Source organism: Amblyraja radiata, chromosome 8 (assembly GCF_010909765.2).
Source record: "Amblyraja radiata isolate CabotCenter1 chromosome 8, sAmbRad1.1.pri, whole genome shotgun sequence".
Classification (NCBI taxonomy): domain Eukaryota; kingdom Metazoa; phylum Chordata; class Chondrichthyes; order Rajiformes; family Rajidae; genus Amblyraja; species Amblyraja radiata.
In genome coordinates this window covers 27,641,686-27,657,865 of record NC_045963.1, presented here as the reverse complement: position 1 = coordinate 27,657,865, position 16,180 = coordinate 27,641,686, and the positions used below count along the sequence as shown (strand labels likewise).

At 41.0% G+C, this 16,180-nt stretch overlaps 1 protein-coding gene across 1 annotated transcript in view; it reads right to left on the bottom strand.

The window, feature by feature from the left end:
- Positions 1 to 16,180, bottom strand: part of fmn2 (formin 2) — a 368,117-nt gene that overhangs the window by 316,943 nt on the left and 34,994 nt on the right. Inside the window, exons 7-8 of the mRNA XM_033026371.1 lie at positions 13,002 to 13,013; positions 9,556 to 9,617 (exon numbers count right to left, since the gene is read on the bottom strand). Of these exons, the coding sequence (XP_032882262.1) occupies positions 9,556 to 9,617; positions 13,002 to 13,013 (74 nt within the window). The remainder of the gene's footprint in view (positions 1 to 9,555; positions 9,618 to 13,001; positions 13,014 to 16,180) is intronic.

The window sequence follows — 16,180 nt, the reverse complement described above, 5'->3', positions numbered from 1 at the left end:
CAACTACCACCTCTGGCAGCTCATTCCATACACCCAAAAAGTGAAAAAAAGTTACCCCTCAGATTCCCATAAAATCTTTCCCCCTTCATTTTAAACTTATGCTCTCTAGTTCTCAATTCCCCTACTCTGGGAAAGAGACTGTGGATCCAACTGATCCATTCCATTAACTCTACTTTCTCAAACTAAGTTCCTATCTGCCAACACTTCATCAATGAGCTAGACTCCTGGACCAATCTCATGGGCCATCTCTATTTGACCTTGTTGACTCTTTGATCAGTGATTCCTCACTCACAAATAAACCAGGCCATTTAAAGCTCTTACATAGAAACATAGAAAGTAGTTGCATGAGTAGGCCAATTGGCCCTTCAAGTCAGCACTGCCATTCAATATGATCATGGCTGATCATTAAAAATCAGTACCCTGTTCCTGCTTTTTACCCCAAATCCCTTGATTCTGTTAACCACAAGAGCTATATCTAATTCTCTCTTGAAAACATCCAGTGAATTGGCCTCCACTGCCTCATGTGGCAGAGAATTCCACAGATTCACAACTCTCTGGGTGAAAACATTTTTTGTCATGTCCTAAATGGTCTACCCCTTATTCTTAAACTGTGACCCCTGGTTCTGGACTCGCCCAACATTGGAAACATTTTTCCTGCATCTAGCCTGTCTAATCCCTTAAGAATTTGATATGTTTCTACAAGATCCCCTCTCATCCTTCTAAATTCCAGTGAATATAAGCCCAGTCGACCCAATCTTTCATCATATGTCAGTCCCGCCATCCCAGGGATTTACCTGGTGAACCTACGCTGCACTTCCTCAATAGCTCACTCACTCTCTCTTGGAGGCCTCAAGATCACCTAGAAGAAAAACAGAGACTTGAGATACAGCGTTGAAACAGGCCCTTCGGACCATAGAGTCCGCGCTGACCAGCAATCACCCAGTACACTAGCACTATCCTCCATGCTAGGGACAATTTATAATTTTTAGCAAAGCCTATTAACATACTAACCTGTATGTCTTTGGAGTGTGGGAGGAAACCCGAGCATCCGGAGAAAATCCATGGGGAGAATGTACAATCTTCATATAGACAGCACCCAGGGTCAGGATCGAACCCAGGTCTTTGGCGCTATAATTCTACCACTGCGCCACTATATCGCCCAAGGTAGCAAAGTAATTAATTTGCTTATCATCAAAGCAATCAACCTATTGACTGTCTACCTGCATCAGTACCATTTGAAAGCTCTGGCTTCTGCCCAACCCTACATTCTAATTTAACTGACCTATTATTATGAGAGCCTACCCATGTCCCAATCAATTACTAAACATTTGAATATAATTTCAACATCAATTCTAATTGCCATGCTATTCTAATTATCATTTCAATTTTAAGCTGGAAAGGGTGCAGAGAAGATTTACAAGGATGTTGCCAGGACTCGAGGGCCTAGGCTATAGGGAGAGGTTGATCAGGTTTTGACTTTATTTTTTTGGAGCACAGGTGATCTTATAGAGATCATGAGAGGAATAGATAGGGTAAATGCAGAGTCTTTTACTCAGAGTAGGGGAATCAATAACTAGAGAACATTGGTTTAAGATGGGAGGGGAACGATTTAATTGGAATCCAAGCGGCAACTTTGTTTACACGAAGGGTGGTAGACATATGGAACAAACTGCCAGAGGATGTAGTTAAGGAAGGTACTCTTACAACATTTACAAGACATTTAGACAGGTACATGATTAGGGAAGGTTTAGAAGGAAAAAGGCCCTTTGGCCCAACCTACCCTCACTGGCCAAGATGCCCCATCTGCACTAGTCCCACCTGCCTGCAAGATGGGGCATCTTGGTCAGCGAGGGCAGGTTGGGCCGAAGGGCCTTTTTTCATGCTGTATTGCTACGACTCTCAGTACGGGCCAGAATGAAATAAGTTAAAAATAACTTATCAGGAATCAAATCTCCATTTATGCTATGTTATAATGTCCCTGTATTGCAGTTTCATTTAGCATTCCACTTTTTATGAATAAATCTGGAGCACTGATCGAGGTATTACTATATAGTTTATTTTCAAGAAACATAACTCAATAGCCTGCAGAGGGCGACATTGCACAACCTTACATGCATTTCAATACCAATCGTTATGGTAACCATTTAATAACTACGCTGTGTCAAGGGTCTCCTATGCCAAGCCACTGGCACAAGGCATTTAATTTTTAAATATTTAAGATCTAATAACAAAAACCTTAACCCTCAATTACCTTCTCCGGCAGATCATTCCCTCTTTGTAAAAACAGTTACCCCTTAAGTTCCCATTAAATCTCCCTCTCACCTTCAACCCATGTCCTCTGGTTCTCGATTCCCCTACTCTAGTTAAAAGACTGGGCATTAACCCAATCTATTCCTCTTATGATTTTGAACACTTCTAGATGATCACCACTCATCCTCCTACGCTCCAAAGAATAAAGTCCTAACCTGTTCAACCTCTCTCTATAGCTCAGGCCCTCGAGTCCCGGCAACATCCTCGTAAATCTTCTCTGTGCCATCTTTCCTATAATCTGGTGATCAAAACTGAACACAATACGCTAAACGTGACCTCACCAATGCCTTGCACAACTGTAACACAACCTCCCAACTTCTATACTTAATACACTGACTGATGAAGGCCAAAAGCCTTTTGGTCACCCCATCTACCCGTGATGCCACTTTCAATGAATTATGTACTTGCACTCCTAAATCCTTCTGCTTTACAATACTTCCCAGAGCCGTGCCATTCACTGTGTCAGTCCCGCCCATGTTAGTCTTCCCAAAATATAGCACCTCACATTTTACTGTGTTAAATTCCATTAAATTCCTCAGCCCATCTGCCTGACCGATCAAGATCCTGCGGCAATTTTTGAAAACTATCTTCATTATCTGCAAAACAACCCACGTTAGTGTCATCTGGAAACTTACTAATCACACCATATACATCCTCATGCAAATCATTGATGTAGATGACAAACAGCAATGGGTTGCACTGGTCCCTGAGGCACACTACTAATCACAATCATAAATATTTTTAATTAATCCTTGAAATGAAGTTCTCGGCTGGATGTTCAGCAGTGTATTCTCTATAATTACACCATTAACTCAATAGTAACAAAATAATTGCTTATTGTTCCTCACACAAATCATGTATATAATGGATTAATGTTAACAAAACTATCTCGCTGTAGTGAAAGAATTCCCATCACTATTTAATAAATTAATTGCTGCAATTAAAACACACCAACTGACCTGATGGAGGTGTAAACATTTAGAGGCATAGATGGGGTAGACAGTCAGAACCTTTTTCCCCCAGGATAGAAATTAAAGATTTTTACACATCAAGATATTAAACACCAGAACTCAAAATCTGTATACACTTTGGTACACTTTTGATTTAGCACTACTATTGTCCATTTATTTGTCTGCTTGTTTTTTTTAAATCTATACACTGAACTTTGTTTCTTATTATGGATTTTACAGCATCATGTTTACATATATGTGCTGTTGGCAAAAAAAATTGTTCAGTTTCACAACATATTGACAATAAAACACTCTTGACTACATATTAGCCTAAGCATTGACACTCACATTTTATTGCTTGTGATCGTATACATTTCAAACAGTCCCCGTATACTAGCACCATCCTACACAAAATTTACAATTTTACTGAAGCCAATTAATCGACAAACATACATGTCCTTGGAAAGTAGGAGGAAACCGGAGCACCCAGAGAAAACCCACATAAATCATGGGGAGAACGTACAAACTCAGTACAGACAGCACCTGGTATAGTCAGGATCAAACCTTTGTCTTTAGCGTTGTCAAGCAGCAACTCTATCGCTGTGCCACTGTGCTGCCCTTATTTAATTATTGTCACCATGACGGTTTTGCTCAATTTTCTATAAATTAACTTTAAATGCAAAAGTTGAGAGGAATCTGATTAAAATCATTTTCAGCTTTTGACCCAGGCTTGTAAAATGTTCTGTTTCCTGCCGCTACTGAGTGCTACTGCACATAAAAAGTAATTCCCCCAACAAAGATAGAGATTCCTTGCCCCAAATTTCTTTATACAGAGGCTTCACGAGGACCAGAATTTATTTTGGATCTTCACTGCCACCTATTGGTTTTCCTGTCCAATTTGTTTTGGGCGAAAAAAAGAGCCATATCACTTGTTCAGGGCAGATTTGGGAGGAGATGGTGATTTAAGACTGTACTTTCAAACAATAACACATATAGCAATTTATAACAGAGACATTCCTTTTAACCGGGGGTTCAGTAGCACAAGGGTTCACTAGCATAAGGGTTCAATGATTGGCCAAACCGAGGTTGGGATGAAAGAAAGACAATGAAGTAACTTAGAGGGTCAGGCAGCATCTCTGGCGAAAGAGGATGGGTGACATTTTGGGTTGGGATACTTCAGATTAGGATCTATTGATCCACTGGCAAGATCTTAAATTCCTGCTAGTCTCAGAAATTAATGACTTGGATTCCAAACCTACCAATGCACTCAATTTTTAAACCTGCCCTGTAATAAAGATCATAACTGTTGGGTTAATAATGTCCATATCTAGCCAACATATGCTTGGAAATGTCATCACATAACTTTTACATGTCATCACATGATGGTATCGGCCTGACAATAAGCTGCTGTGAAATCAAACAGTACATAGACTTCGGATTTTCAGTCACTGTGGTCATGAAGTATCCACATTATGTACACAGATATATAGTGCTGGAGTAACTCAGCAGGCCAGACAGAATCTTTGGAGAACATGGATAGGCAACTTTTCAGGCCGGTCGTCTTCTGGGTCCCGACCGAAAACATCACCTATCTATGTTCTCCAGAGATGCTGCCTGACCTGTCGGGTTACTCCAGCACTTGTAGGGTTTTTTTTTTTAGTAAACCAGCATTTTGAGTTCCTTGTCTGAAGATTATGAATACCACCTGCCAAGTTAGCCAAATTTCAATGCAAGGAGGGATGATTACAAGAATGGTATAAATTTACAGTTTTAATCTTGATTTAAGATTTTCAGCTCTGTTCCTGAACTGTGAATCTTTGAGGCCAAACTTTATGCTATGTTACAGATTTTTTTTACAAAGGATTTGCCACTAAATTCAGAACCTCTGCAATGTTCCCCCTTCACCCCCATCGATTCTTATCCTAGAGTAACCTGACCTAGAGTTATTTGTCCAGACTCATAAATCGTCAAAAAAAATTGCTTTGCTTATTCAGTCTGTTTTAAGCAGGAAAAGAACACTAAGTGCTGGATTAACTCAGCAAGTCAGGCAGCATCTCTGGAGAGCATAGATGGGGCTGCACAGTGGTACAACGGCAGAGCTGTTGCCTTAGTGCCAGACACCCGGGTTCAATACTGATGATGGGTGCTGTCCTTAGTTTGTATGTTCTCCCTGTGGCCGCATGGGTTTTCTATGGGTACTCCGGTTTCCTCCCACACTCCAAAGGCGTACAAGTCTGTAGGTTAATTGGCTTCAGTAAAATGACAAATTATCCCAAGTGTGTCGACTAGTGTTAGTGTACGAGGAGATCACTGATCGGTGCTGAAGGGCCTGTTTCTGCTCGGTATCCCGAAAGTCTAAAGATAGATGACATTTCGAGTTGAGACCCTATGACCAGCATCTGCAGTTCTTTGCTTCTATATTTTAAGCAGGTTCCCCAAGTTGCCCATTCATCTCAACTGCTGTCGCAAACTTAATTTATTTTCTCCTCCAGCTGTATATCTTTCATTGGCTCAACGCTTTGACTTCACAAACATTACCTGAACAATATCCACATCAAGTCCTTTGAATTCTCTCACCCACCCCCAAGTTTTCAAACCACATGTTCAAATGATCTTCCAACCAAACAATAACTTGAACCACTGCTCTATTAAAACTGATTTGCCATAAATCATTGGTTCCTTTTCAATTCTTTTTATTCGAAATCCATCCCCAAGCCATTAAGCTTCATTCTGAAAGATTCCCTTTGTCAATAATTTGGGGCAGCACAGTGGAGCAGCTGGCAGAGCCGCAGTCTCACAGCGTCAGAGACCCGGGTTTGATCCAGACCTTGGGTGGTGTCTATGTGGAGTTTGCACGTTCTCCCTGTGAACACGTGGGTTTCCTCCGGGTGCTCTAGTTTCCTCCCACCTCCCAGAGACATGGAAATCTGTAGGTTAATTGGCCCGCTGTAAATTGACCTGAGTGTGCAGGGAGTTGATGAGGAAGTGGGATAACATAGACAAGCACGAACAAGTGATGAATTGTTGCCGTGGGCTCGGTGGACAGTTTCCATGCTGTCTCTAAACTCAACTTTGATACTTTGTTGTTTCATTTCCCCTCACACCTAATAGCTTCTTTGTGAGCATCGTTGCTCAAATTTGATGAGCTACGACTTATTTTTTAATATAAAATAATTACTTACTAGCATCACTCATGCAAGATACCCAGTACTGGCCATCTCCAAAGAGAGCTCAATGTTTTCCTATCATTTATATTCTGCAACTTCTGTGACAATACCTCAAGGCTCTGTTTTAGAATCCCCTACATAAACCTGTCTCTCCCTGTGGAGACAGAGTTATTGGGCATTATTAAAGCAAAGGTGATAATAGGTTATTCACAGGTGAGGACGTCAAAGATTATTAGATTAGATTAGATTATTTAATGACCACACAGTCAAGCTGGTGGAATTCAGGTTCAGTACAGGATGTTACAAGGTAGGCTGATTCCCGTCAAACATAACATAAAACACAACATCATACAATATACAGTACATGCATGGGGAGGATATGTGCTGTTATCATAGTGTGTTCAGAATTCGGATTGCGTGTGGGTAAAAACTGTTTTTAAATCGAGATGTCTTGGCGGGCAGTGAGCTGTAGCGCCTTCCTGATGGCAGCAGGTGGAAGATGTGGTGAGCTGGGTGGGAGGGATCAGAGATGATTTTCTTCACCCTTGACACAGACCGTTTGTGATGGAGTGATTCTATTGATGGAAGGGAAGTGCTGATGATTTTGGATGCTTTGTTAACTATGCGTTGTAATTTATTACGGGAGTGAGTGTCTAAACTGCTGAACCAGACTGTAATTGATGAAGTGAGCATGCTTTGGATGATGGCTGTGTAGAATTTGATTAGGAGGTGTTTCCTTACTCTAAACTTATTGAGCTGGCGGAGGAAGAAGAGTCTTTGGTTGGCTTTTTTGTAGATGTGATTTGAATTGATTTTCCATTTGAGGTTATTGCTTATGTGAGTGCCAAGAAATTTGAATGAGTCAGTGGTGGATATGGGTTCGCCTGAGATGAGTAGGGGGGTCTTGGGTTGTGCCTTACGTCTGAGATCAATGATGAGTTCGTGAGTTTTTGATGTGTTGAGTAAGAGGGGAGTTGGAGTTGGAGTTGAGAAAGAAAAATAGATCAGCCATGATCAAGTGTATAAAATCATGGTCGGGTAGGCACACAGAGTTTCTTGCCCAGAGTAAGGGAATCATGTACCAGAGGACATAGGTTTAAGGTTAAGGGGAAAAAATGTAATAAGAATCTGAGGGGTAACTTTTTCACACAAAGGGTAGTGGATGCATGGAACGAGCTGCTGGAGGAGGTAGTTGAGGCAGGGACTACAACGATCAAGAAACGGGAAGGTTTAATGGGATATGCAGATGAGACGAGTGTAGATGGCGCATGTTGGGCCGAAGGGCCTGTTTCCACACTGTCTGACTCTAAGTGGCGGAGCAGACTCGATGAGCCTAATGGCCTCATTCTGCTCCTGTCTTACAGTCTTGTATATACAATGACATAGATATCTCCTTTAAGCAATGCTGTCAGAGTAATCAGTTCTCTGCCCCCTATAGTTAAGGAAGTAGTTAAGAGGCAGGTGTACTTTTTACAGATAGTTAATTATTACATTTTAACTAAGCCAAGCACAAACCATGTTGGCCTTGTGACACTGCTGCACAACACTGTAGCATGAAATACAAACCATCCCCCTCCCTCAATGTTACTGCCAAGAATTATTTTATCACTTTCCCTCCTGCAGGCAGTAGAAATTAAATACAAAACAGAAACTTATTATTCTTCAAAATTACTACCTTTCTCAAAACTTTATAAACTATGACCACTTTACATTTTGATAATTTGGAATGCCTAAAGTTCAATGTTTTAAAAGTAATCCAAATAAATACACTTATCAGGCTTTAATATTATCACAATTGAAAGACAGGCTTGTGCAGCCTGTACAACTGCAGACTTTTTCTCACAGAGAGTGGTGAGTGTGGAATTTTCTGCATCAGAGGGCAGTGGAGGTAGGTTCTCTGGATGCATTCAAGAGTGAGCTAGATAGGGCTCTTAAAAATAGCGGTCAGGGGTTATGGGGAGAAGACCGGAACGGGGTACTGATTGGGGATGATCAGCCATGATCACATTGAATGGCGGTTCTGGCTCAAAGGGTCGAATGGCCTACTCCTGCACCTATTGTCTATTGTCTCAATATTATTTGCATATTCATTTTCATTATTCCTAACAAAGTAACACTTGACCTCTTTCGAGTTAATACGTTAGCATTTTTTCTACAATTTTTGAAACCTGTTCATACTATTATCATTCCTTTGGTTTAGTTTATTATTGTCACACATACTGAGGTACAGTGAAAAGCTCTTTTGCGATCGAGTCAGCAAAAAGAGTATACATGATTATAACCAAACCATTCATGGTGTACGGATATAGGTTAATAATAATAATAATGGATGGGATTTATATAGCGCCTTTCTAATACTCAAGGCGCTTTACATTGCATTATTCATTCACTCCTCAGTCACACTCGGTGGTGGTGAGCTACTTCTGTAGCCACAGCTGCCCTGGGGCAGACTGACGGAAGCATGGCTGCCAATCTGCGCCTACAGCCCCTCCAACCACCACCAATCACTCACACACATTCACACAAAGGCAAAGGTGGGTGAAGTGTCTTGCCCAAGAACACAACGACAGTATGCACTCCTAGCGGGATTCGAACCGGCTACCTTCCGGTTGCCAGCCGAACACTTAGCCCATTGTGCCATTTGTCGTCCCGCAAAGGTTAAGGGATGGCTTGGTTGTAATCAAGTACAGTATATAGTCTTTTCACTGACTTGATAGTCGGCAACAACTGAGCTTTTATAGAGACTTAAGCCTGTCTTTCAAATGTAATAATGGATCTTTCCTTGATCATCATTGCTGGCTTTGATCTTTTTTGCATAGCTTTCATTCATTTGTTCAATATACCTTTTCATATCTCTCAGTTCCCTCTCCCCTGACTATGTCTGAAGAAGGTTCATGACATGAAATGTCACAATTCCTTTCCCCCCCCCCCCCCAGAGATGCTGCCTGAACCATTGGGTTACTCCAGCATTTTGTGTCTATCTTTGTAATAATATGAAAGCCTGTTAAGCGTATTCACATTGCGATTAAAACAAAGAGATCTTTAGGGCTTTCCAAATAAGGGTACAACGATTAGTGTAAAATAAAGTCACTAAATTCAGTTAAATTCAATTAAAAGCTGTAGCTTACTTGCACTGTGTGCAGTTCTTCTTTCTGTATCCTTTTCAGACTGAGAATACCATCACGATTCTCTGCAACAAGAAAACAGCAGGCCCAAGTCACTACAATCGAAGCATTGATTTTCATTCAGTGGATTCGTTCGCGGTTTTCTTTTCTCAGTTCCAATAAAAGTTCCCTTCACCAACAACAAACATGGTAAAGGAGAAGCAAGACATCCAGAGGAACAAACGCTCAATTGCTTTCGGCAAATCCATCAAATGTTATGCTCTAGCACTCCTCCAAAGACCGGAAACGTCAAAATGAAAACCGGCAGGGGACAAGTTACTGGCTGATTAAACTTGACTACACAAACATACAGTAGTCTTTTTTAAATGATGTTACTTCAAAATAACAGCATATATTAGGAAAATTAGATCACGGATTTGCTTTCACTCAACCGTTACATGAACCTAGGGTATTGAAACACTGTGGAAAAAAATGCAGAACCTGCAATCAAAGGTGAAAATAGAAAACACTCTAGGTCAGACAGCATCTGTGGAAATAGTTAATGCTTGGAGCCAAAGACTCTAATAATGGCATGCTGAGTGTTTGCAGTATTTGCTAAACCCAGGAAGTTGTTTGAAGATGATTTGTTCTGTAGATGACTTAACTGCTCTTAATGAATTTTTTTTAAATATCATGACTATATTTGCAATTCAGAGTGTCACTAAAAGCTATACAAAATCATCGAGCTCATGGTACCTTAAATGTGTGAATGCATCTTGATCTAAAAGCCATGGTCATTCACATGCTAAAATATTATGCAACTTTGACACATTTCAACCAAATCAATAACATGTAAATAGCTCGAACCCAGTCAAACTTCAGAAAGCACAGATATGCTTCAGGTTACAATGAAGCATGGTCACAACTTGCCTTTGGTCTTCCTTTGTTAAAACATCCTTCCTTTCCCACCTTTGTTCTAACACAATACAGAATTATTCACTCCATCAAATCCCAGAATGGATGGGTGTCTCAGATCTGTGGGCTCCCTTCTGAAGAATTTGCTTTGGCATTTTCTCTTGTCCGTTTATAAACTGATGTAACCATAGCAGCCAACTGGCAGACAGCTCGGGAGTTGTGTTCAGCCTTTGAAACACTGCAATTGGCACTCTGCCTGGGATTTGCTACACGTTTCACAGGAGATTTAAATTACTGTGGATTAGAGTCAGTCATACAGTGTGAAAACAGGCCCTTTGGCCCAACTTGCCCACGCTGACCAACAAGCCCTATCTACACTAACCTCACATGCCTGTGTTTGGCCCACATCCTTCTAAACCAAATATGAATGTTGAAGGCTTCTCTGCAGGCATCTAATTCAAATGCAGATACTATTCCCCTGCAGTGTGACTCATTCAAAGCAACACATGCCAAAAGTTGCGTAGGAAGGAACTGCAGGTGTTGGGTTTACTGGAGTAACTCAGTGCGTCAGGCAGCATCTCTGGACAAAAAGAATAGGTGATGTTTTGGATTGAGACTCTTCAGACTGAGTGTTAGGTGCGAGGGAAACTGGAGATATGAAAAGGTACAAAGAATAAATTAATGAAAGATATGAAAAAACAAATCAAAGCCAGCAAAAGAGATCAAGGAAAGGTGGAGCCGACAATGGTCCATAGTTGGCTTAGAAAAGGAAATAACGAATGGATACAAAGAGTGAAACCAGTAGGACGACTAGGGTGGGATGGAGACAAAGGGAGTGCAAGGGTTACTTGAAATTAGAGAAATCAATATTCATACTACTGGATTGTAAGCTGCCCAAGCAAAATAAGAGGTGGTGTTCCTCCAATTTGTATTTGGTAAAAGTTGACAGCTTCTGCAGAGGAGGAGTTTGAATCCCAAGGGCAACTTTGGGCAAATTATTTCAATCTTCTAGCCTGTCCTTATACCTCCTTCCTCACCTCCATCCAGGGACAAAGAAAGTCCTTCCAGGTGAGGCAAAGTTTCAGGTGCACCTCCTCTTAATGAATCTGGTGTCCCGATGTGGTCTCCTGTACATCAATGAAACCAAGCGTAGATACAGCAACTGTTTTGTCTGTCACATCTTCTGGCCTTTGTTCCAACTATCAACCTCCCCCCCCCCCATCACCTATTACCCGACGTGCTTTGTCCTGCTTCTCCTCGGTTTTCCTCCAACCTCACTACTAAACAATCATTCTGAAGGATCCCGACGTAAAACCTCACCGATCCATGTTCTCCAGAGCTGCTGCCTGACCCACCGACTTACTCCAGCACTTTGTGTTCTTTTGAGTAAGTCAGTATCTGCAGCTCATTGTTTCTCCTGCTCCATCTTTCAGATACTTCATAACAATGCAAAAACTAAAATCATAATAGGAATGTAAATCATCCGATTTTGAGTGAAAATAATTGGAGTGCTGACAACTCAGTGGTTCGACAAGAGCCACTGAAGAAGTAAACAAAACTCTGATGCCCATCATTTGGCAAGAATCTGAGGGGCAGCTTTTTATTAATTTATAATACACATAAAGGGTGGTGTAGCTGCAGATTTATATATCATTCAAGAGATCACTCCCTCTAGCCGCTAAATGGGCTGCATGGTTAAGGAGAATATCGTTATACGCATGCAAGTTCTCCGTCAGAGACCTTCAGAGCTTCTTCACAGATAAGTCTTCCAAAACAGTCTTTTGATGAATAAATTATTTATTGTTGATGAAAAACAAGATACATCCAAACTTCTTCCGACTCGTTACTATAATCTTCATCAAACTCCAGTTTATCATTTTAAACATTAGAAAACTCCTCGTGTCTCCGTTTCACTTCGCATGGTCAAAGTGTAAACCTTCTCCATGCTGGTCCAAAACCAAACTAAAAACTAAGCTTCTGCGCAACAAATTTAGCTCCAAACACGTCCAAAAATACGTTATAAATCCCATCCACAATATAACGGGCAGTCTAAACGTTAAAGTTTATTAAAATATATATATATGAATACCCAGAGGAGATTGTTGAGCCAGGTACGATGGCAATGTTTAAAAAAAATTTGTACATGGATAGGACAGGTTTAAAACAATATGGGCCAAACACAGACTGGTGGGACAAGTGTAGATGGGACATGTTGGTCGATGTGGGCAAGTTGGGTGGAAGGTCACGTTTCCACGCTATGCCTATGAATGACTCTTTATCACATTTCATATTCCCTTACACCATAAAAAGGAGCCAATTAGGCTTTGTGCACAATAAAATGTGATCCCATTGTATTTCTTCTGACTGTTTAACCTGTGACTGGGATACATATAGCAAGCTACGTAATTGGATAGTATTAATTGCAATTGGACTACTGCCATTACTACTCTTACACTTATTTAAAACAACTAGTTTTGTTCTGTCTTTTCCATCTGGCAGTGAGATAGGCAAATATGTGCATGGAAAGAACTTGCAAAGCTGTTTTCAGTACCTACCCTCTATTTTCTCTGCAGGCATGAATGCATGAAACAAGAAAAAAAACAAGAATTTCAGATATCAGAATAGTCTTCAAAAATAAAAACAATCCTGAAATTCAAGTAGAGAACAACAGTTCATCTCTTAGAACACATCAGGAACAAGATGTTCATAGCTTAGAATGATTTTTTCCCACAAATGTCAGGAATATGAGTAAAGAAAATGGCAGATGGAGTTTAATTCAAGCGGTGTATGTTATTGCACTTTGGGAGGTCGAGGAAGGTATACCATCAATGGCAGGACCCATGATTAGTATCGGTGTCAGAGGTTATGAGGAGAAGTCAGGAGAATGGAGTTAGGAGGAAGAGATAGATCAGCCATGATGGAATGGCAGAGTAGACTTGATGGGCCCGATGAACCAATTCTGCTCCAATCACTTGTGACTTATAACTCTTAACCACATTGATGTAGAGGGGCAAATGTGTCCAAGTACATAGTTCCCTGAAAGTGGCAGCAAGTAGATAGACTGGTAAAAGTAGTGCATGATATCCTTGCCTTTATCAGTCGGGGCATTGAGTGCTAGAGTGAGTACGAGTCACTGCAGCTTTACAACATTCTGGTTAGGCTGCATTTGGAATATTCGATACAGTTCTGGTCGCTCCCATTGAGGGAAGGATGTGGAAGCTTTGGAGAGGGTGGAGAAGAGGATTACCAGAATGCTGCCTGGATTGGAGGGTATTATCTACAAGGAGAAGTTGGACAAACTTGAAATATTTTCCTTGGAGTGGTGGAAGTTGAAGGGAAACCTGATAGAAGTATAAAAAAAAATATCAAAAAGGTATAGATAGGGTAAAGTTGGAATCTTGATCACCCAGGGTGGAAATGCAAATAGCTGGTATAGCTTTAAGGTTAAAGGGGAAATGTTTAGAGGAGATGTGAGGGGCAAGTAATTTTTATTAAAGTGGTGGGTGTCTAGAACATTCTACCATGAGTGGTAGGGGAAGCAGATACAAAAGTGGCATTTGCAGAGGCTTTTAGTTAAGCTCATGGATATGCAGGGATATGGATCGTGTGCAGGCATTAGAGATTAGTTTAACCTGGTATCAGGTTTTGCATTGTGGCTAGCAGACATTGTGGTCCGGAGGACCTGGTCCGATGTTGTACCGTTCTACCTGGTAAGTTTCAATTGTCAAGTAGTGAACCACAAATATCGATTCACGATTAAAAACAAAACTCACAAGATGTCTTCCCCATTTATTCCAAAGTTGTAAAACAGTATATTGGCTATTTCCATACAGACCACTTCAATAGTTAGGATGAAGTAACATAGGAAATGGTGTGGATCTTTGTCTTATTTGATGCCCTATTCTCTGGCGATTGATAAATTATAGTATAATATTTTTACAATAAGATTATTTGTTCAGCCATAGTGTGGAAACAGGCCCTTTTGAGGGGAGCGAGCGAGCGAGCGCGAGAGAGAGAGCGCGAGAGAGAGCGCGAGAGAGAGCGCGAGAATGCAAGGGTTACTTAAAATTAGAGTAAGCAATAGCAATATTCATACCGCTGGGTTGTGAGAATGAATCACACTTTTGAGGATTAATCAAATGTCATCTTCCATCCAACAGTGGCCAGCTCATAAATGGAGTGCAGACAGTTAATCAATTGCATTGTAATGGTCAATATTCAACTAACAGTTTGACTGATGATTTGGAAGTCATGACAATACAGAAAATTATCAACAGCTGACTTTTTATGATGCAATGTAGAACTGCTATAAGGATGTTGCAGGCTAAGACTTTATTCCTTGGCGTGCAGGAGGATGAGGGATGATCTTATAGAGGTTTCAAAATAATGAGGAATAGATTGGGTAAAAGTACAGAGTCTTTTGCCCAGAGTTGGGGAAGTCAAAAACCAGAGGACATAGGTTTATTGTGAGGGGTGAAAGATTTAACTACGGTGTAACGTTCTTTTTAGACAAAGGGTAATGCGTGTGTGGAACGAGTTGCCGGAGGAGGCATTTGAGGCAGGTACTATCGCAAGGTATTCAGATAGGAACATGGATAGGAAAGGTTTCTAGGGATATGGGCCAAACAGGACCATCTTTTATCAGACTTTACTAGATTTATCTAGCACTAAATGTTATTCACGTTATTCCCTTTATCATGTATCTGTACACTGTGGATGGTTAGATTCTAATCATGTACAGGTGTCAGAGGTTGTGGGGAGAAGGCTGGAGACTGGGGTTAGGAGAGATAGATCAGCCATGATTGAATGGCAGAGTAGACGTGATGGGCCAAATAGCCTAATTCTACTCGTATTCCTTATGACTGTTTTGGCTGGCAGGCAACAAAGGCGTTTCACTGTTCTTCTGTACATGTGACAATAAACTAAACTCAACTCAGGCAGGTGGGATTAGTGTAGATAGGACATGTTGATCAGCGTGGGCAAATTGGGCCAAAGGGCCCGTTTCTGCACTGCATGACTCAATGCTACAAGGTGAATATTTATTTTCGGAAATACTAGAGTTGCACATGGAGGAATATTTGCGGAGTCAGTCAGTCTATCAGCACAATAGTTTCTTGGTTTCTTGGTCCTCCAAAATATTCCAAATGGAATTTAAACTGGAGGTGGTGAAGGGAGGGCTTAAGCCAGAAAGGGTTATTGGGAAGAAAGAGCTACTTTAAATTTAGTTGCATCTGGTTGGGTAACTATAGTAGGGTGGAGATTATTCCATGCTTTAATTGTGCAGGGGAAGAGCGAATTGCTGTATACATCTGTCTTTGTAGCTGGGATCACAAATTGGATCGAATGCCCTCGTCTGCTCCTAATTGGTTTGGGTTTGGTGTAGGTCTTGTAGTCTATGTCGAGCTGACCATTTAACATTTTGTAAAAACAGGTCAACGGTGAGCTTCACGTCTGTCTTGGAGAGGGTTCCACCCCAGAGAATTCAGAAGTTTGGTGACACTCGCTTCTCTCTCATAGGTGTTATTAACAAATTGAGCTGTCTGTCTTTGGACACATTCGATGGAAGAAATTTTTTATTTGTGTATGGGTTCCATGCTGCAATTGCGTAGTCCAAATGAGGTCTAACAAGGTCTAACGAGGTCTAACAAGGGTGAAGTATAGTTGCCAGATGAATAATCAGCTAGGAAGTCAAATGGCACATTGGTCTTTTATTATGAGGGGATTTGAACCCAGG